At 45.8% G+C, this 22,876-nt stretch overlaps 1 protein-coding gene across 1 annotated transcript in view; it reads right to left on the bottom strand.

Moving 5' to 3' along the window:
• CCDC174 (coiled-coil domain containing 174) overlaps positions 1 to 22,876 on the bottom strand; it is a 50,795-nt gene that overhangs the window by 13,653 nt on the left and 14,266 nt on the right. Inside the window, 6 exon segments of the mRNA XM_029601384.1 lie at positions 160 to 271; positions 1,228 to 1,295; positions 1,297 to 1,366; positions 1,952 to 2,047; positions 18,312 to 18,486; positions 18,682 to 18,740. Of these exon segments, the coding sequence (XP_029457244.1) occupies positions 160 to 271; positions 1,228 to 1,295; positions 1,297 to 1,366; positions 1,952 to 2,047; positions 18,312 to 18,486; positions 18,682 to 18,740 (580 nt within the window).

Genomic DNA, 22,876 nt, shown 5'->3' with positions numbered 1-22,876 from the left:
AATACAAATTCTCGTTCTAGGCACAGAATAAATAAAGTCCAGAAAAAGAAGACAGGCAGACAAGCAATGCGTGAGGTGTAATTCTGCTGCCATCTTTTCGCTCTGTCTGAACGGCGCAAATGACAATGGGACTGGAGCCAAGGCAGTGCGGCAAGTTACCTGATCACGCAGCATTTCCAGAGTTTCCATCTGCTTCCCTCGGAGCTCCTGATCACGTGCAAAGGCAAAATAACCGACACCAAGCTGCCTGGCCTCTGAAATGGAGAAGAAGCTCTCAATGTTACTGTAATCTCTCTCATGCTTTACAAATACAAAAAAACAACAACAAAAAAACCCCTCACATCCCTCTTTTCCTTTTTCTTTCTTTCTTTATAAAGTCTTATATTCCGCCTATAGTGAAATATTTGTGCTAAGCGGATTACTTCATTATAAAACAATCATAAAATATACATAGACAATAAAACAAAAAAAAAATCAACAGCAGCAATGATTTCTTCACATTGCCAACTAAACTATAAAATTATCTATAAAGTAAAAGCCTGCTTATACAAGTAGGTCTTTAATTGCTTCCTATAAGTGCTAATCTCATTAACAGCACGTAAACTATCAGGTAAGGAATTCCAAAGCTTTGGCCCCATATCTAAAAAAGTTCTCTTTAACAAGGAGGATCATTATGGAGGAAGAAACAATACAGAATGCCTTTGTCCAGCAGTTTTCCCAGGCCTGGGTTTATCACCAAGCCGTATGCCCAAACTAAAAACAGACACATTCAGCAGAGCCTTAACCTAAAGGTCTCGCAGACACTTCCTCAGGACAACAGAGTTAAGATACAATCCTACAGCCACAGGGAACGTCAGCAGCTCTGCTTCAGCAGCTTGAAGGACCAAGACATGCTGAGTGTAATTTATCTGCAGAGGCACCTCGCTCTTTACCCCTAATCTTCTCAGTAAATTTCTCTGGGATCCACAGCAGGAGTGCTGATATCATGGCCTCTGCCAATCCTGCACAGCACCAGCATCATTTTGATATGCCCCTGAAATATCAGAATGGTGGAAAGGGGACTGGATTGTCGTATCACCAAGAACACATTTAATGGTTCTTTCTTACTCATGAAAACCTCCGACTGATTTGGGGAGTGAGCTAAAACTGTTTCATTCATCAGCAGAGCGGGAACAGGTTCCTTCTTAATGAGGTTAATCGTGGTGTAGAAAGATGCCAGATATCTACCATGTTCCTCGAATGTCCTCATAATGTATTGGTCCTACAGGCCTTCTCAGAGCCTCCTCCTCCTCCTTTTTCCCACTGCTGCCGCTGTAGTTCCCGTTTCATATCTTTAGACAGCAGGGTCTTTTCTTCTGCAGCCAGCCTACAGAAAGAAAAACAAGAGGATGAACCCCGATGTGGTTAGTGCAGTTAGTGTAGCTGGGTTTAAAAAAGGGTTGGATACGTTTTTGGAGAAGTACATTAACTGCTATTAATCAAGTTGACTTAGAGAATGGCCTCTGCTACTACTGGCATCAGTGGCATGGGATCTTCTTAGTGTTTGGGTACTTGCCAGGTTCTTGTGGCCTGGTTTGGCCTCTGTTGGAAACAGGGTGATGGACTTGATGGACCCCTTGGTCCGACCCAGTATGGCAATTTCTTATGTTCTTATAAAATAAATATATATAGAGCCTGACAACTATTAGGTTAATTAAGAGCAAAAGTATATTTGTGGCTGTCACGCGTGTGACCAGGAAGCTGAGGGTCAGAGTTTACCCGCTTCAAAATCAAAGTTTCTGAAGAGATTCCAGGGAACTGAACATGTAAACTCCAAAACAAGAGCACTGCCACTGAATGACAAGAGTAGCTTCTATGGCTGAGCTGGCTGCTGTCTAGTCTGATTGTTCATTTCTCTGCTCATATTACACCTTGTCAAAGAAGTACTATAAAACAAAATTTCATGTAATACCTTTTCCCCTGCAGTTCTTTATCTAGTTTTAGCAGATCTGGTAAATCCTTTTTCATACAGCGCCTGGATCGACCCAAAGAATCCACATAATCCACCCTGCAGTACAGAACAAACAGTCTCAGCCACTATTGGAAAGAAATGACACAAGCAGTTTGACAATACTAAGCATAATGCAATCAAACACTGGAAGGAGGATAACAAAACTACTACAATAGCATTTAACTTTAAAAAGGGAGAATACAATTAAATGAGGGATTTTAGTCAGAAAAAACTAAAAGGAGCAGTTGCAAGGGTTAAAAGTTTGCATGAGGTGTGGAGATTGTTTAAAAATATCATCTTGAAAGCCCAGATAAAATATATATTCCACACATTAATAAAGGTGGAAGGAAGACCATATGGCTGCTAAAATGGTGAGGTGAAAGAGGCTATTTAAGAAAAAATAAATAGAAGGCATATCTAAATGAGAATAAGAAAGAGCATAAGCACTTCAAATCAGATGTAAAACATTAATAAGGCAGGCCAAGAAAAAACTTGAAAAGGAAAACCTAATAAATTCTTTGTTAAGGATATCAAAAGCTAGAATCCTGTGAGGGAGTCAGTTGGACCATCAAATGTTAGTGGGTAAAAGGGAAACTCAAGGAGGACACGGCCATAGCAGAAAAATTAAATTCTTTGCTTCAACTGGGGACACTGGCGAAATATCCACATCAGAATCTCATATGTTGGTATCACTGTAGTGGCTATGTGTTGTGATTAGGGACAGTGGACTGGAGGAAATCTAGATGATACACGCAGGGACAGAAAGCCCCACAGGAAAGTGAAACACTGAGCTCTGACAGATAGTCTAACATTGCTTGGCACGAAGAAATTTGAGCCACCCATGTCTGTAGCTTAGGACTGCTTGAAGAAATCCTTACTGCGCAAGCCTGTGATCTGCTCACTATATATTCCCATTCCCAATCCCAAATTCTTCAGAACAGATATTATGATGCTTGATGCAGATTTTTCCCCTGCGCAGATGCTCTCATCCGGGAGAAAATAGTTTGAACCAGACGTTAACTCCTTGCGGGGACAATACAGGGTCTGCTGCTTATCTCTTGGACACAAGATAAGGGACACATAACCTTTGATTTAATGTGTTGTTGCAATATAGTCTCTCTCTCTCTCTGTTTTGTATATAAGCATGATGCTAGCATTTGTTTTGTTTTGACTATTATTTTCTTAGATGCACATATGCTATAGTCTCTGATATATTGCCTGTACCACCTATTAAATGCTTTTGTATCACAATCCTGTTTTATAAAGTAAAGTTTTTTACTGATCTGCTGTGTGCCTGTTATCTGCTTCCCCACATGTTTTAACCGCCCATTACAAGCTAGCATTCCCCTTCTCCTGGGGGCTGCCAACAAGGTTCTCTCTAAACTGTGCTCGTGGCCATATGCACTGCCAACCATGTCATGCAGCCTGTAGTGCCATCAGGAGGAGTGGCAGCAGGCTCAGCGCAACCGGGTGTGCATACCAAGCATTTGTACAGGGCAGCAGGCTATTTCTGATGTGCTCGCAGGCTTCCCAGCCTTGCGACCAGGAAGAAAACACCAGCAGAGGCACACATGGGATCCCTAGCCCCATGGTAAGAAGATGGCGACGGCAAGAATTCCTGATATGCTCGCTGGGCTCCCATCCCCGCGAGCAGGAAGACAGAGGCAGCAGCGGCATGGGTTTATGATGTACTTACAGGGAGGGGCCCAGGCCCCAGCCCTGTGGGAAGAAGTGGCAGCAGCTGAAATTATGACTTGCTGGTGGGGTTTCCACACCCCGCAGGCAGAAAGACAACCTTCGGGCCAGTACTGAAATATGATGTGCTCACAGGGTTCCCACACCCAGTGGACACAAAAAAAGAAGAGACCCGGTGGATGGCGTGGAAGGGAATGGAAGAGAAAGTGGGAATATGAGAGGGAATGGCATGGGAGAGGAGAGGAGAGGAGGGTGTGAGAGAGAGGATGGAATATAAAGGGGGTAAGTGAGAAGGGGGAAAGGGAAAAGGAGGAAGAGGTGAGTATGAGAGGGGAGAGAAGGAAGGAAAGGGTTGAGTTAGAAGAAAGGGGAGCAAGAGGGATCGGGTGAGGGTGCATGTGTGTATGAGAGCATGTAAGTGTGTGAGCATGCGAGAGTACGTGCATGAGTGTGAGCGAGCATGTAAGTGATCTTGTATGTGTGAGAGCATGAATGTGAGAAAGCTTGTGTGTGTGTGTGTCAGAGCTGCTATCTGAAGGGCGTCATCGCGCCGCTGGCGCAGAAGGGAAAATGTTGCCCGCTGCAGCAATCAAAAGCAGCATAGTCCCACTGGAATTGGGTGGGACTACAGGGCCTAGGAAGAAAAGTAAACGTGCACTGGTGAGGGCCTTAGAAAAAGGAGTAGCTGCCCCACCAGAAGCAGCAGCATCGCCAACAGGGATTAAGAAGAGGAGGAACTGCATTATGCTGTGCTTCCCCACTGGAAGCGGCAGTCTCACCGGCGGGGTCTAGCAAGGGGAGGAGATACACGCAGTGCCCTGCAGTAAAGAACACATGGACACAGCAGAATTGGCCCTGGCGGCCGAAAAAGTAGCCCAGTCGGTCAAGGGGGAGAGGGGGGTGTTGCTGCTGCTTCGAGTGAATGACAGAGGGGGGTTAAACATGTGGGTGTGAGAGATAGCATCTGCATGTGGGGGGGAGTAAGAGTGCCTGTGGTGTGTAAGAGAGTGCCTGTGTATGTGGGAGTGAGAGTGCATGTCTTTGTGAGAGTCAGAGAGTGCACATGTATGAGGGCATGTGTGTGTGAGCGCGCATGTTTTGTATGTGTGCAAGAGTGAAACACGAGTGTGTGTGAATGCATGTATATGCGTGTGAGAGCAAGCATTGTGTAAGAGAGAGCATGTGTGTGAGAGAGGCAGCGTGTGTGTGTGTGTTTATGAGAAAGAGAGAGCACCTGTGTGTGTGTGTGTGAGAAAGAGAGAGAGAGAGAGAGAGGAAAGTCTATGCAAAACAATCCCCCCTCCTTCCCCTCTGCCTGCTGATCCATGACAATTTCAGGGCATCTGGAAATCAAAAGTTCCCAGGGATGGAGAGTGGGGTATTTTTTAAAATCCTTATTAGTTTTATTAGGTATTATTTGATGTCTGTTTTGAAATATTTTATTGGTGTTTGGAAAATTTTTATATAAGTTTTTAATTTTTGGATATTATTCTCTGCCTTAGCTATTTTTAAATAATTATTTTTTATTGGTATGGCTTTACTATTATTGATGATATTTACATTTCTTGATTTTGTCGTTTTATGAGGAATGGTGATGGTTCTGTTTTTCCAGAATTTGGCTTGTTGTAGTTTCCAGTTCAGTTTTTGTCTGCACATTTCTGTTTATATTTTGTGGTCTCTCTATTCTGTATTTGAGGGTTGATCTGTGTTTTGTATGTGTTCCATAGTGTGTAGTTTCTATGTAGGGATCTATAGCAGCTTGGCTTGTTCTGTTTTCCTAATAGGGGATGTATTGGTGTAATCTTTGCAATGTTGCCTTTTCATAGGTAGGGTTGTTGCTCTTTGAGTCCTGGCAGTTAATGATGTTTTGATATAGAAAGTTTATTCCTGTTCTGGGACCACTGCTTTTTAATATATTTATCAATGACCTAGAAATGGGGACAACAAGTGAGGTGATCAAATTTGCCGATGACACCAAAAGTTGTTAAATCACAAGAGGATTGTGAGAAATCGCAAGAGCACTTTGCAAAACTGGGAGACTGGGCATGCAAATAGCAAATGAAATTTAACATAAACAAGTGCAAAGTGATGCACTTAGGGAACAGTATTGAAATCGGCTGTGCATGTGCACATGGGAATTGTATTTTATGCGCATGGCGATGTGATTGCCTTCCAAGAGTCATAAAATTGGGCTATCCGGCTGCTCTTGTGGCCTGGGTTGTGAAAAGGTCTGGGTCCGGTAGGGGTAAATGTCCGATATGGACATCGTTGGTAGTTGGGCTTCGGTAACTGGAGCAATACCCTCCTGGATACAGATGGCTGATCTGAGGGAGAAGCCAGAGATTGAATTGCTACATTCTGTTCCTTTAGCTACGAGACTGCCTCCCACAGCTTGTCTCCGAAAAGATTATCTCCTTTGCATGGAAGATCAGCTAACTTTTCGTGAACATCCTCACAGATGGCGCTTGCTCTCAACCAGGCCATCCTGTGTGCTCCTATAGCCACCGCTGATGCACAGACCGAAGTCTCGAATGCTTCATACATAATCCGTAGGAGGTGATGTAAGTCTTCCTCCATGTCTCCGAAAAGGGAAGGAAGTGCTCTATCCCCGGATTCACTCTGAAGGAGGGGTTTGAAAAATTGCAAAACACTCAGAGATATTGAGCGATGTAGAACTCGTGTTGTTGGATGTGTGTGTTCAACATGGCCGTCTGGAAGGCTTTCCTCCTGAACTCGTCTAGGTAGCGGTTGTCCTTGTGCGTGTGGCGCGCAAGAATGTAGCCTGGACTTTTTCGCCATTTTCATGGCCGACTCTACCACAATGGAGACATGTGGTAACTGTACTGCACTAAAGTATGGTGACTTCCTCATTCGAAACTTCAGGTCTTTTTCCTGGAAGCGGGAAATCCCGAGAAAGGAGATGCCTAGGTTCTTTCCATGACTGCATCCAAGACTGTGTGGGAAGGGAGGGATGTAGGCTCAGACAGAATCTCGAAAATCTTCAGGATGCTGAGTACCTCTGCTCTAGGGTCTGATACCCTATTTGTTTCCACCTTGAGCAGAGATCCTACTTTCTCTATAAACTTAGAGTAAGAGAGGTCTTCGGGCGGCGAAAATGGCTCTTGGGCTTCCTTGGGGGGATCAGATGGAATGCCTGTGGAAGATCCCGGTGAAGACGGGAGTCAGGCGGTTCTGAGCTCAGCTGTGGTGATAGCGGTGGGTGAGATCCTCCTTGTCCCTGAAAATCCTGCAGTTGAGGAAAGGACTCCTCATGTGGGGATAATTCCACCGATGAGAGGCTCAGAGGTGCACGCTCTTTGTTCCCCAATTCTAGAGATGTGAAGAGATTATTAAGAATGTCCAAGATTTGGGACATTGCCTGGGAGGCCAGGCCACCCACCGCAGTGGTATGCCGGTCCTTCGGCCCTGTTGCTATGGTGTGGGAATGCTGTTGCTTGTTGTGGCCCGACTTTGTTCTTTTGGCCCTTGTTGGTACTGCAGCCAAGAGGATGCTTGATGAGGCCCCTCGCTCATAATGAGTTGCTGGCTCTGTCGTGTTAGAAGGCTTGTGCCTCTTTAATAAAGGCTCTTGAAGCTGGGGTGAATTTTGCTTCCTTCATGAGATGGAGGAAAAGTCGGCGTATACACTCCTTGAAGCTACAGAGGAGCCTCCCGATGAAGGAGAGTCTGGGGGCACTCCTGCGTCAGAGAAAATCGTGACACGCAGTTCTTGTATAGTTAGTACGCATTGGGATCTAGTTGTTCGGGGTCCCTTTGTGGCGCCAGATCTGACGCATGCATCCTCTGCACCGCGTTCGCTGCAGTTTCTGGTGAGGAGTCATGGGGCTGCACCAATGCCTGGTGAGCAGGGGAAAGCATCAAATCACGCTTGGATGCATGAGCGCGTCGTGCCTTGGGATTGGTGGACTTAGATGCCCACGCCGAATCTCCATGACGTGGAGCGTCGGTTCTGTGTTGTTGTGGCGCATTAATTACTGCATTTGCACCAGGGTTGTGACCATTCATGGGCAGCGACCTGGCCAATGACACCTCTCCCGACACCTGATAGCTTTGCGAGGTGGAAAGTGATGATGTTTTTGGAACCATTTGCTTCTTACTTTGAGGTCCCAGGGAGGAAAATCTTCTCATTCGTCGGTCTATGTACCTTTGGTCCCATGGAAGAGTGTGAGGAGTGGCGCTCTGAAATCGGAGCGCAGGACCCGGCTTCATCTCTCAAAAGTGCGCTCTTCTGTGTGCGTTGTCTCTGGGCCCTGGACGACATCCGACCACAGTCCCGACGGTTGGACTGATTGTGCTCAGGGCCCAGGCAAATATAGCAGAAGTTATGTCCATCGGTGATGGACATAACTTTACCGCACTGGCAATATTTGAAGCCAGGCAGTTTGGGTGCTATACTAGCACTGAAAAGTGCCATTTTCTTTTTTTTTTTTTTTTTTTTTAAGAACTCTGAGGAAAAGGCGAGAGAGAAATATCTCTGCATGTGACTAGCAGCGTGGAAAAAACAGACTGAGGAGAAGGAACACACGGGAAGACCCGCAGAGTCGCACAGAGCCAAAGTTCTGTAATTGCTGAGAGAAGCTTCGCCTAGAGGCTGCCGGAGGACGTCCCCAGACAGCATGGCTAATTCAGCCCTGCTATTGATGGAAGAAATCTGTTATTTATGCATAATTTTAATTGTGTGTGGTGAGAACTGGGAGAATGAGGAAGCGTAAGGATGTAAGGTTTGCCGAGCACCTAATACCCTTGCACTGGCCCTGAAAGAGAGCGCCACGCACAGACTCTCACCATTCACTCATCTCCCACTTTCCCAGAGTGCAAATACTGGGGAAGTGTGAGAAGCAAATGGTAGGGTTGTGAGGAGTATGGCAGGATTGCCAGCTTCTTAAAAATATCACTGACACTCTTATCTGCCACTCCTCTGGGAACTATAATCCTTACCTGCCCAATTCCCCAGCATTTCAAATCATCGAAAGGGCCAGACTCCAAGAGGGGACCTCACCTCCTTGCCATCTCAGTAATTTGACCTGTGCTATGCCATGCCACGAAGGGTGGGAGGGGAAGGGGGGCGCCATCTCTTTCCTTGCCTCAGGGAGCAGATTGCCTTAAGTCACCCCTGTGTCTGCGAGGCCTGTGTTCTTGTGTGTTTGTGTGCCTGTGAAAGCCCATGTGTCACATATAGGCTCTTATAAGCACGCGCGCACACACACACATAATGTATCTGTGAGGGAGAGGCAGCCTGTGTATGTTAGAGGGAGTGTGTGAGAGGATGAATGTGTTATTGTGGGTGGGGGTGAGAGAGAAGATAAAATTTGTACAGCCCTACCTCCCCAATCCACGACAATCTCAGGGTGACTGGAAATCAGAAAATCCCTGGTATGAAGAGCAGAAGATTTTTTAATCATTATTAGTTTTAATTATTGGGTGTAATTTGATGATTCTGCTCTTTTGAAATATTTAATTTTTTTTTTTTGGGGGTGGGGAATAGAACAACTTTAATTATTGGATTTTTATTGATCAGATGTTTTGAAATATTTTATTGGTGTTTGGGAAATTCATTAACTGGTTTGAAATATGTATTCTTTTTATGAATATTATTTTACTATTATGAAAGATGTTTTATATTTCTAGATTTTATTATTTAATATTTTTATGAAGAATGGTAATGTTTCTGTTTTTCTATTGTTGCTCTGCATATAGAGGCTGACTTGTTATGGGTTCCAGTTCAGTTCTTCTCAGTACAGTTTCTGTAGATACTTTCTGATCTGTTTATTCTGTATTTGGTCAAGGTTTGTCTGTGTTCTGCATATATGACCAAGGTGAGATATTTTGCTAGCATGTAATTTCTGTGTAGGGATCTATAGCAGCCTGGTTTCCTAATAAGAGTTTTATTGGTTTCTAGGGCCTGGTGTAATATGTGCAGTATTGCCTTTTCATATATAAGATTGTTAGAGTTGTTTTGGTATGGGAAGTTCACTCTATTGTAATGGTAATTCTGTATATTCATGGCTTTCTGAGGGCCAAGCCCACACCCAACACGCATTACAAAAAGTCTAATTCCATAGGAGCTGGAAGTGTCTTTTTTGCAGAAGTTTCTGGATGGCATCACAGCAGTGCATGTAAATATAATATGCATGTTGTATGTGATATTTTTGCCTCCGAAGACTATTTTTGAATGCTTTCATGTAAAAGTTTTATAAATGCACAATTTAATTGTGTGTGTCTATAAAGGGTGTGGGAATATGTGTGTGTATGTGTGGGAGGGGGTGGCGTGAGTGCAAGGCTGAAGGTTTGCCTAGGGTACCTCATACCTTTTCCTATCCATGGGTTCTGGGGTGGGGGAACATGTCAGTTTTTTAAAATATAGATTGCAGGACGGAGCTGGGCTTTATTTGATGGGCCTGGGACATGAATCGGCGAGGGGTAATTTTTCGTCCAGGGCAGCAAAAAAGCTAGCACCTGCCCTGAGTGGCAGCAGCTCTTTCCTCTGCTGCTGATCACTTGTGTATACCTGAATCACACACATTTTCAAACCTTACTTGGCTGGCACTTCCTGTCTGCAGATCTTGTACATCACAAGATTAGCCGCCAGGAGGTGCCAGGCTGTGGGTTTTGAGGATGCTTGCTGTGCCAGCATAGACATGAGATTGGCAGTAGGGAAATGAGCTCCTACCAGTAGCTGAGGAAGAACTACTCAGGAAGGTTGGTGGGCAGAGGGGAGGAGGGTAAAAGGACAGAACAGCACATGATGGGGGTGACAAAATTATGTGCACAACAGTAGTACACACCCACACATATACACACACAAATTTAGAGGGGATATGACTTGGACACCATATCTGGCCTGATGAACAGAAGCAAGCTTGGGAATCAAAATCAGCTTTACACAGAGAGCTGCTACTCATTCATCATGCCAGCACCTACTGTTGAATATTTAAATGAGATGATGTACTTTCATGTACTTTAGTTCATAAACATCACTGGAGGTTACTACTAGCAGATGGGGTTGGTAACTGGTTAAAAGATAGGAAAAGAGCTGGATTAAATGGTCAGTTTTCCCAATGTAGAGAGGTGAATAGTGGAGTGCCCCTGGGATCTGTACTGGGATCAGTGCTATTTAACATTTCCATAAATGATCTGTTAAAGGGAGCTAAAAGTGAGGGGTTCAAATTGGCAGATGTCACAAAATTATTCAATGTTGTTAAAACATGAGCGGACTGCAGAAGGATTTTGCAAAACTGGTGAACTGGGCATCTAAGTGGCAGGTAAAATTTAAAGCAATAAACAAGGGGAAAAATAATTCTAACTATAGTTACACAATGCTGAGTTTCAAATTAGCAGTCAATACCCAGTAGAAACTATATATAGTAATCTAAAGAAGCATTCTTTACAGAAAGGGTGGTGGATATATGGATAGTATCTGAATTCAAGAAAGCATAGAACAAGCACAGGGGATCTCTGAAGGAGTGGTTGTTATTGTAGAACTAAGCAGTTGTTTGTATTACAACTTATAGAAAACTACATAGACATGTTTGATGAATGATCGACAATTACTAAGAGACTTAAAGAATATTAAGATAACTCACTGACAACCTCATGAAGATTACCAATAAAGGAACTACTTTATCATGAATTACTATTTAACAATCTAGCTAACGTTTTCTATGTTGTGTTGAATTATGTGAATTTCGTATGTTTTGATGTTGTGTGGACCTATAATGTGAATGTTGCTTTTGTAAACCATTGTGTCTTCGCTTGGAATGACAGTATATAAAGTACCTAAATAAATAAAAATAAAATTATCATGTTTCTAAGAAAAGAATCTTAGGATCAGTGTGGCCAATATGTTGAAATCCTCAGTTCAGTGTGCAGAGGTGGTCAAAAAAGGAAATAGAATGTTCGGATGGATTTGGAAAGGGATGGAGAATAAAACTGATTATATCATAATGCCTCTGTATCAATCCATTCTGTGACCACACCATGAATACTGCGTGCAGTTCTGGTTGTCCTATCGCAGAAGATAAAGCAGAACTTAAAAAGGTTCAGAGAAGGGCAACAAAAATGATTTTGGGATGGAACAGCTTTCTTATGAATAAAGGTTAAACAGGGAAGGGCTCTTCAGCCTGGAGAAGAGCAGCTTGAGAGGGGATATCATAGTGTTAGGGTGCTTTGAAAAGGTCTTTCCTATGCTATTATTACTGCACTGTAAATTTACAGTGATTAGACTTGTAGAATTATTGAAGGTTGCCGGCATGCCAGAATATGCTGAAGTGCTAGAATGTAGGCCAGAAGTCAAAAAGTATGTCGAGATCAGCCTTAAGTTTTGTTTCTGCCTTCTGGGCTCAATTTAGAAGAAATCACATAGCTTATAGGAATCCAAGCTTTATTAATATATATGAGATAAAATTATGCCATCCTATTAAGAGGATTTTGTGTTAACGTCATCCAATTAGAAAAATGTTATAACAACAAACTAGCTCATTGGTGTGTAAATTGATTTAATCTATTATGTAAACAATGCTCTCAGACTTCTGAATTGCCTCTCCTGGAATATTCCATCATTCTATACTTTATCTAAAGATATTCCTTAAACTTCTAGTATGAAGTGTTTATTTTGCTTAACCCACAATATAGGTTTATAAATCATGAGTGTAAATACGAAAGTTATAGGAAAATTGGTTGCTAATTTTCGTTCCTGAAGTACCACAGATCAGTCCAGACGAGTGGATTTATGCATCCCTACCATTAAATGGAGACAGAGAACAAAACTTTGAGGCACTGCTACATAACCAAGAGTGCCACCTTTAGCCAAGATGCCCACCTTAACAAACTCCAATAAACCTTGGGCAAACAGAGACTTAAAGTTGGAGCCCTCTGCAAACTAGGTCCCCTTGATTTAACAAAAACTACACCAACTATGTAGAGTTTTCATCACTCTAATCAAATCAAATTCCAGCTCAATCAGCTTAGCCATATCCAGAAGCGAGGAAGTCTTTCATCAGAAGAGGACCGGTCTCTGGACTGATCCATGGTACTTCAGGAACGAAATTAGTAGATAAGAACTAATTTTCCTTTCTTGTTCATACCCCGGATCAGTCCAGATGAGTGGGATGTACCCAAGCCCCTCTATTCTTTGCGGGAACCTGAAAGACCCGTGTGCAATACACTCTCCCCAAACATCGCTTCCTCAGGAGCATGCACATCTAAGCGGTAATGTCTGGTGAAAGTGCGAAGAGAAGACCACATCGCTGCATGACAGATCTCCTGCGGAGAAAGCAGTTGACATTCCGCCCATGAGGTCGCCTGCACCCAAATGCGATGTGCTTGCAACCCCTCCGGCACCAGCTGGCCCTGGCAGATGTAAGCCAAAGCTATCATCTCTTTTAACCAGAGAGCAATTGTGCCCTTGGAAGTCTTATTTCCCTTCTTTGCTCCACTGAAAAGGACAAACAAATGATCCAATCTCCGAAAGGGATTCATAGCCTTGAGATATCGCAAAAGGATACGACGCACATCCAATAAGTGAAGTTCCCTAGCCATCGAGGAATCGGATGCCAAGTTCAAAAAGGCCGGAAGCTCAACCACCTGATTAAGGTGAAAAGAGGACACTACCTTTGGCAAAAAGGATGGAACCGTGTGTAACGAGACCCCATCATCCAAAAAACAGAGGAAAGGGTCCCTACATGATAACGCTTGCAACTCAGAAATTCACCTAGCTGAACAGATGGCCACTAGGAAAAAGTCTTCAGGGTTAAATCCTTTAACGACAGCCTCCGCATTGGCTCAAAAGGGGGACCACACAGCACCCGAAGAACCAAATTCACATTCCACACCCGACAGATCTACCACACCAGAGTATGCAGATGCGTCACCCCTCTCAGGAAATGAGCCACATCTGGATCAGACTCCAGCGGTCTTTCCTGAATCCTGCCACACAGGGAACCCAAAGCTGTAACCTCTACCTGAAGGGAATTATTCGCCAACTCCTTAGATAATCCGCACTGCAGAAAGTCCAAAATCTGCAGGATGTCCACCTCTAAGGGCTGCACTCTATTCAGCAAACACCAGGATTTGCATACTCTCCACACCCGGACATAAGCCATTAAAGTGGAAGGTCTCCTCACCTGAAGCAAAGTTGCAATCACGGCTCCAAATATCCCTTCAAATGGAGCCACCACCTCTCAAAAGTCATAGAAGCGATACTCCCGGTCTGAAAATACAGGTCCCTGATGAGGTAATCCTGAGGGATAAGCCAAACGAACGGGTCTGTCTACCGCCAGATGCAGAAGGTCTGCAAACCACGTCCAACGCAGCCACTTGGGTGCCACCAGAATCACTCTGCCTGGATGAACTTCGATGCACCGTAGCACCCATCCTACGAGCGGCCATGGAGGAAACACGTATAACAAGAGATGTGTTGGCCATGGTTGAACAAGAGCAAATTTAAAAGCGTTCCACTTTCGCATTTGTTGGAGTCGCCATGAGGTCTATCACTGGTTTCCCCCATCTTGCTTGCAGCAAGGTGAAGGCTTACACCGACAACTCTCACTTCCCTGGATCCAGAGGCTGTCTGCTGAGGAAGTCTGCTTGCACGCTGTCCAGCCCAGCCACATTAGAAGTAGCTAGTCTCTACAGATGTTTCTACATCCACACAAACAGCTCCTGCACTTCCAGCACCACTAGATGACTCTGCGTACCACCCTGACAATTGATGTACGCTACTGTTGTCGCATTGTCTGAGAATACTCGCACCGATTTGCCCCAAACCATTGGAAGAAATGCCAACAAGGCCTTCCGCATTGCCTTGGTTTCCAGTCGGTTGATCAACCAAGTTGCCTCCTCTGGCGACCACTGACCCTGGGCTGATTTCCTTTGACAAATTGCCCCCCATCCAGAGAGGCTGGCATCCATGGTTACCAGTACCCAGTTGGGTATTTCCAGATCCATTCCCTTCTCCAGACTGTGCTGCGACAGCCATCATGAGAGATTGGACCTGGCATCCTCTGGCAAAGGTAAAGAAAGCTGAAATTCCTCTGACAGCGGATTCCACTGGGATAACAGAGCCCCCTGTAGAGGACGCATGTGAGCAAAAGCCCATGGCACTAAATCCAGCATAGAAGCCATGGATCACAGAACTTGCAGGTAATCCCAGACCTTGGGCACCGCCAGGCTCCGCAACTAAAGAACCTGACTCTGCAGCTTGAGAACTCTCTCCGAAGTCATGAACAGCTTCCCCAGTTGGGTATCGAAGTGAGCGCCCAGATACTCCAAGGACTGAGTCAGCTTCAGATGACTCTTTGCGAGGTTCATTACCCAGCCCAATACCCCCAGAAGCTGGAGTACCCGCTGGACTGAACGACCACACTCTACCTCCGACTTCACTCAACTCAGCCAATCGTCCAGATATGGGTGTACCAGGACACCCTCCTTCTTGAGAGCCATCGCCAACCCAAAGGGAAAAGCTCAAAATTGGAAATTCTCTCCCAGAACCATGAATCTCAGAAATTGCTGATGTTCGGGTCGAATAGGGATATGAAGGTAGGCATCTGACAGATCCAAGAATGCTAGAAACTCCCTTTTGTGCGCTGCCGCTATTACTGTACGCAGCGTCTCCATCCGAAACCGCAGCACCCGGAGGGCAGCATTTACCATTTGCAGATCGAGAATGGGCTGAAAGATCCCTTCCTTCTTTGGCACCACGAAGTACACTAAATACCTGCCCCCTTTCCTGAGGGGGCACCTGAACAATAATACGTAGATGTTGCAAGCGCTGGAGTGTGTCCCGCACTGCCTCCCATTTGCTCCTGGAGACACAGTGGGAAACTACAAAGGCATCCCTGAGCGGCCAAGAAAATTCTAAAGCGTAACTGGCTCTTACCACCTCTAGGACCCATCGGTCCGATGTTATTCTGATCCACTCCTCCTAAAAAAGAAAGAGCCTCCCTCCGATAGCTTCCTGAGAGGCGTGGACCCTCGCACCTTCATTGTCCGACCTTACTTCCGCTCCCCCCTTGGGGACCTGCGCTGATTCCGAAAGGGCTGCTGCCTGCCCAAACTCTGTTTCTGTGATGTTTGCTCAGGGCTCTGCCTGCTCGAAATCTTCTAGCCTCTCAATAATGGGCTCTCGGCAGAAAGGACTTCGCAGGACCCTTCCTGTCCTCAGGCAGCTTATTGCCTTTTGACTCTTCCAACTGCTTCACACGCTTCTCCAAATCCTCCCTGAAGAGGAGCTTCCCCCTGAAAGGGAGGTTCAGCAGCTGGGCCTTAGACCACACATCCGCCAATCAATTTTGCAGCCACAAGAGCCTTCATGCCGCCATGGCCGAGGCCATACCCTACTCCTAGCAAAAGACCGGACCATGTCGTACAGACCATCAGCTACATAGGCTACTCCCGGCTCTAAATGGGCAACTTGCGCTGCTTCAGATGCTGTTGCTGAATGCTTGTCATGCGCCTTCAGCACCCAGGACAAACAGGCTCTCTGCATCAGATTTCTGCACACCGCTACCCGAAGGGCCAAAGCAGAAGCTTCAAAAAGCTGCTTGATAGTTTCCTATCCTGGAGATCCTTGAGAGCCACCGCCCCCATCACCGGGATGGTAGTCTTCTTAGTAACCGCTGAAACGGCTGCATCCACCTTAGGAATTCTCCATAACTCCAAGGTCTGTTCCGGCAAGGAATATAACTTCCCCAGAGCTCTCGTGACCTTTAGACCTCCCTCAGGAGATTCCCACTCCTGATCCACCAACTTCTTCACCTGCTTCGGTAATGGAAAAGTGGTAGAGGATCCCTGCAGACCCTCCAGGAGCGGATTCACTCCTTCCTTGTCCAAGTCTTCCTGGACATCTTTAATGCCAAGCTCCTGGGTAATCAATGGACCCAGTCCCTCTCTCCGGAACAGCCGGTCCACTCGCGGGTCCTCCTTCTGCGACTGGAACCGCCTCGAGTCCTGAGCATCTGGATCCTGCATAGGATCCCCCAAGACCTCCAATGGATCCGAGTCCAGGTTCTGCCTCAGATCTCCCAGGGCACTAACAGGGTCCTTGTCCGGTACCACCGGACCCCTTGAAGTGCTCAGGATCATCCAGGCTATCTGACAAATAGCCCTCCTCCGGGGTTCAGGAGGCATCCCAGCATCCGCAGGATGCCTCCTGACTCCACAGGCCCTCTAGCCCTCTTGGCTGTCCGGGACTTCCTAGGTAAGGACCTCTTTGCTCCTAACTCCTTCCTGGCTAAATAAGCCTTATGAAGGAGAAGCACAAAACCTGTGGAAAAGGCCTCCAGGTCGAAGGAGTAAGAGTCCTGATAGACTCCCTCATGAGCCTCACCCTGACCCCTGCCATCAGTCTGGTCCTTTCCTACAGGAAAAAGCATGGGAGGGGAATCCTGGGCCTCAGAAATGGCAGCTTGCACTTCTGCATGTGCTGCCAAAATGGTCACCGGCTCCTTTGTCCCCCCCCCCCCCCTCAGAGCCTCATGAGCCGACCCAGTCACCTGTCCTTTCTCACCGCTCCCCCAGAGACACCCCCCCCCCCCCCCCCCCCCGAAGCACATTTGCGGCAAAACGAGGCTGCATTAAGTTTGCCTCAGACCGCAGCCATGGCAAAGTCTGCCACGCTGCTCAGGAGCCGGCATGTCGAGGCGGCTGGGCCTGCACATATGGTTAGGCCTAAAAATAAACGCAGCCGCCGCAATCGAACTCGCCACTGTCCTGGTGCAGAAATTCAGCACTAACCCGAGCCCGATTAAGGCAGGCAATTCGGCCCACTCCCTCCTGCCTCCCTCCTGGCAGAAAAAACAAAACTTACCTGCTCCACAGCCCTGCACACAAACACTGTTGCAGCCTCTCTCCCGGCTTCACTGCCCTTTGAAGAGCCCAGAGGCGGAGAGGGAACCAGGGCCTCTGGCTATCTATCCCCCTGCCAAAACCATAGGGCTGAGTTTTGACAGGATCGCCCTGCTCTACCCGAGGGATGGCCCATGAAGGAACCTAACACCTCAGGGAGCTGAATTCTCTTCTCCTTTTTTTTTTCAAGCACCTCCAGACCACAGGTTTGCACTTCTACCATCTGATGGAGACAGAGAAATACTGAGGGACTGCAGGTGGCACTCTCGGTTATGTAGCAGTGCCTCAAAGTTTTGTTCTCTGCCTCCATCTGCTGGTAGGGATGCATAAACCCACCCGTCTGGGATGATCCAGGGTACGAACAGGAATTATCCTTTCAAAAACTATCAGGACTAGGGGACACTCCATAAAACTAACAGGTAAGAGATATAAAACATACTGGAGAAAGTATTTTCTTACTCAGCACACAATCAAGTTGTGGAATTTGTTGTCATAGGATGTGGTTAAGGCAACTAGCATAGCTGGGTTTAAAATGGGCTGGGACAAATTCTAGAGGAAAAGTCCATAAACAATTATTAGCCACGTGGACCTGAGAAAGCCAGTGCTTACCCCTAGAATCCACCAGGTACTTCGTGCTGCCCTTGACTGACCAATGTCTGAGAAAGGCTGCTGGGCTCAATAGTCCTTTGCTCTGTCCCACCTTGTTACTTTTGATATTCTGAGTGCACATAATACAAGCTTTGGTCTTTATGAAGCTGCCTACCATTCCTCATTGGGGCTCTGTGGAGGTGGAATCTCTGTGTCTGACTCTCTCCCTTCAGCTTCCTCCTCTGCTGCTTTTCTCGCTGTTTCCCTCTCACGCAACGCCTGCACCTCCTTCTGCTTCTCAATTATCTTCTGAGTAAAATCCACAAGGTACAGATCCTCAGTTTCTTCATCTAGGGAATATTATTTAACAAAGACAGCATGAGACAGGAAACTCAATTAACAGATCAAACTAAAAGACACATCCAGACCTTATTCAATTAAGAATTTTTCCACAGGCACAAAATGAGAAAAAGTCCTTTCTGAATAAGGCTTTTTGCTTCTTATTTTGTACAAATATCTTGTCATTGAATTTAGATTTCATTTACCTGGAAAGTTTCCTTTTGTCATTTTCTCATACAGTTGTGCTTTCTCTTCCAGTTTTTGCCTATAGCAGAAAATGTGTTATATGCAATCTCTACAACATAGGTTAAAAACTCTTTCATTTTCTTAACTGCAATGAAAATCCAGGGCAAGATAATTAGATTATATCTGCCACAGGCAGGTGTACATTTAATTGTATTGTATAAATATTTTTCACGTAGATAAGCAGCTGAATTAGCCATGCTGTCTGGGTACGTCTTCCGTACCACTAGATGGCGGAGCTCTCTAAAGTCTTTCAAGCTAGGTGCTCCCTCCTGTATCCTGACAGGATTACCTCAGTCTCCTCAGTCAGTTTTTTTCCACGAGACCGTTAGGGCACACGGAGCTCTTTCTCCAGAGAAAGTTATATTCTGTGAGGAAAAAGTCTTTAAAAAATTACAAATTAAAAGAAACAATCACCACAGGTAAAACTTTAAAATCCACAAAAGAAATGCCTCGTCCTGGCTTAAAATTCTGTTCCTGTGGCAAGTTAATGTCAGCTACTGATAGCCACCTCTCCTGCCACTTCTGCCTGGGTACCCACGATCAGAAGAATTGTAAAGCCTGCAGACAGATGTCCCCTCATGACCGGAGGCAGAGACAGCATCAAGAGCTGAGATCCAGAACTTCGGGCTCTTATGCCTCTTCAGAAGTCTCTGTCAGATCAGTTCCAGCTCCAACATTGAAGAAAAAGCCCCTCCTGAAGCAGAGGGCTTCCTCCGTCGAACCCCCCAGGTCAGACCAGCGACCGATGTGCGCTACCCAAAAATCGGCTCTAAGCGCGGGGGACGCGTCGGTGGCATCATGGCCGCATGCTTCATCGACGCCAGACTCAACACGAAGCATCGATGCATCGAAGCACCTACGCAGGAAAGTGTTATGTTACCGGTGCAGATGCCTTTACTTGACGCATTCGACTCTGCATCGACGCATTCGACGCAGAAACCCCCTAAGAACCATCACTCGGGTCACAAAAGACGCAGAGAAGCTTCGCCAACACAAGAGATGAGTAACACTCAACCCACATCTCCACTTTCTATGTCAGACGAGTCCCCATCATCACCTGGGGCACTATCTCATATTTCCATTGACTCCAAGGGTTCTGATGATCCTCCTTCACCCACCAAGGAGCCTCTTCCACTCGACGTAAGACACCTACAAGATCAGTCTACATTACGGTTCGCAAACCAAGCTATTTCTCAGATTACTACTTTTTTGACTCAATTTCTACAGTCAATAGAGCAATCTCATTTACCACCAAAACTGCTCCCTTCTATATCACAAGCAGATCTGGTACAATCATCTAAGATTCCTCTAACGCCACGGGATGTCCCAATTTCCCCAGCATCTCCCTTGGAGGATCCCTCTTCAGATTCATCCACTGGTTACCCGTCTGACCAAGATGAGATAACTCCAGAGCCTTTGTCACCACCAGAGGACCTTACCTATTCTTAGTTCATAGACAAGGTAGGTCAATTACTCAACATACAGACCAAGAGGATACCAGATCCTCGTCAAGAAATGCTGGGTATCCTAAAGATCTTGGACATGCCATCTGAGCCAGTGGCCCTCCCACAACACACTGCATTGACAGCTTTACTGGAGAAATCTTGGGCTACTCCCTTGATAATTCCTCCAACATCTCGTAAAGTTGACCTGAAATACAGAATGAAAGATTCTCCTTTCTATACCACTATTCAACTTCCACACCAGTCAGTGGTAGTTGAGTCGGAGATGCAAAAGGTTTGCAAATCCAGAATTCACTCCAACACGCCACCAACTAAAGATAATTCAAAACTACCAGTTTTACATAACACAATATCTCTTCAAGAACTGCAAGCATTGCAACCACATCTTCAGAAATCCTCTGCAGACATTTCCTTACTTCCTCAATACTATAACCTTGAGGAAGGCTTGTGTCATTTACTGAGATCTATCTACGAAGGTTTTGATGTTTCATCTAAAACTTCAGCAAATGCCTTAGCAGCCAGATGCCTCGCGTGGTTGCGATCTAGTGCCATAAGGGACGATGTCCACGACAAATTGGCTAATTTACCATGTCATTCAGAAAATTTGTTCGGAGATCAGTTCACTGATACTGTAACAAAACTCAAGGAGCAAAAAACAGCAGTTCTTTCCTTAACATCGCCGCAACTTCCAAATACTTCTCGACATCAATATTCTGCCTCAACTTCTTATCGTAGGTCTTCCTATAAGATCTTTAGACCTTACACCTATTATAAGGCTCAGTACAATCAGCCATCAAGGCAACAGACTTATCAACAGCAGCCTATACGCCAGCGTACTAGAAATCCTAGGCAGCCACGGCAACAATCCGATCCTCAACCAGCAAAAGCCCAGTCGAGTTTTTAAAGATGATAATACCACCGTCATCACCAGTCGGAGGAAGGTTGTCCAACTATCTTCCAGCCTGGAATCACGTTACATCAGATCAATGGATTTTATCAATAATACAGAAGGGCTATGCCCTCAATTTCTTATCCCTCCCAACCCTCCAACACTGGGTTCCTCAGAAGTTTGTAACTCAGAGGGAACATATCCTACAAGAAATCCAACTTCTTTTACAAAATCAGTGCATCCAGAAGCTACCTCCCCAGGAATTTCATCAGGGCTTCTATTCACAATATTTCCTAATTCCCAAGAAAACAGGAGGTTTACATCCGATTCTAGACCTACGTTCCCTCAACAAACACCTACACAAGGAGAAGTTCAAAATGACTTCTTTCAAATCCATTTTTCCATTTCTTCAACCCAGGGACTGGATGTGCTCACTGGATTTGAAAGATGCTTATGCTCGCATACCAATGCACCCCAGTTCCTGGTGTTACCTTTCTTTCCAGGCGGACAATCATCATTTCCAGTACAAAGTTTTTCCATTTGGCCTGATTTCAGCCCCCAGAGTTTTCACCAAATGCATGGCAGTGGCGCACCTTCGTCGTCAGAAGGTGCAAATCTTTCCCTACCTGGACGATTGACTCCTAGTAGCATCCAATCCAAGCCTACTACGGGACAATCTTCGCAAAACGATTCCTTGCCTGGACAACCTAGGACTCCTCAACTATGAGAAATCGAAACTGGAGCCCACTCAAACTTTACAATTCATAGGAGCCTATCTCGATACGATCCAAGACAAGGCTTTCCTACCTCACCCGAGAGCACTAGCTCTTTCTATAATCTCTATGACGCTACTTCACAGTGCGACAGTACCAGCTCGTCAAGTGCTCACTGTTCTGGGGCACATGGCGGCAGCCATTTATGTGGTTCCACACACACGCCTTCATATGCGCCGCCTACAATGGGGTCTCAAACTTCAATGGACTCAATATCTACATCCATTGTCCACACCCTTTTCCTTGACCACCAGCATGAAACGGGACCTAGCATGGTGGTTACTCCCACAAACACTTTCCTTGGGTTCACCACTGAGACCCCTTCGACATCAAGTGATACTTACCACGGATACATCTCCCACAGGATGGGGAGCTCATCTGCAAACGTTACAGACACAAGGTATATGGACCCCGTTCGAGCGGACCCTTCATATCAACCTTCTGGAGCTCAAGGCAGTAAAAAACGCCCTTAGAGCCTTCTAGGATTCCTTACAGGGGAAAATAGTCATGGTGCACAGACAACCAAGTGACCATGTTATATATAAACAAGGAAGGAGGGTCCGGTTCATGGAACCTCTGCAAGGAAGCAGTGCAAATGCTGGAATGGGCTCATCACAGATCCCTCTCACTACAGGCAACTTATCTGCCAGGGATACACAATTCCAGAGTGGACAAGCTCAGCAGAATTTTTCGCCCTCACGAATGGGAACTGAATCCAGAGGTGACTCAGGAACTTTTTGCGACATGGGGTCTCCCTACAGTCTACCTGTTTGCAACAGAGAACAACAGGAAACTAGAGAGATTTTGCTCGGTTTATCAAAGCCCCCTCAGACTCGCCCCAGATACCTTTCTCATTGATTGGTCACAAAACCTACTCTATGCATTCCCCCTGATACCACTCATCTCTCGAACAATCCAGAGATGCATCGAGGATCAAGCGGATCTAATCCTAATTGCGCCAGTATGGCCTCGTCAACCATGGTACAGTTACCTACTACGACTATCAATCCACAGCCCGATTCCCCTGGGC

This window comes from Rhinatrema bivittatum, chromosome 4, assembly GCF_901001135.1.
Source record: "Rhinatrema bivittatum chromosome 4, aRhiBiv1.1, whole genome shotgun sequence".
In the NCBI taxonomy this organism is placed as follows: Eukaryota; Metazoa; Chordata; class Amphibia; order Gymnophiona; family Rhinatrematidae; genus Rhinatrema; species Rhinatrema bivittatum.
This window is presented reverse-complemented; position numbering and strand designations above follow the sequence as displayed.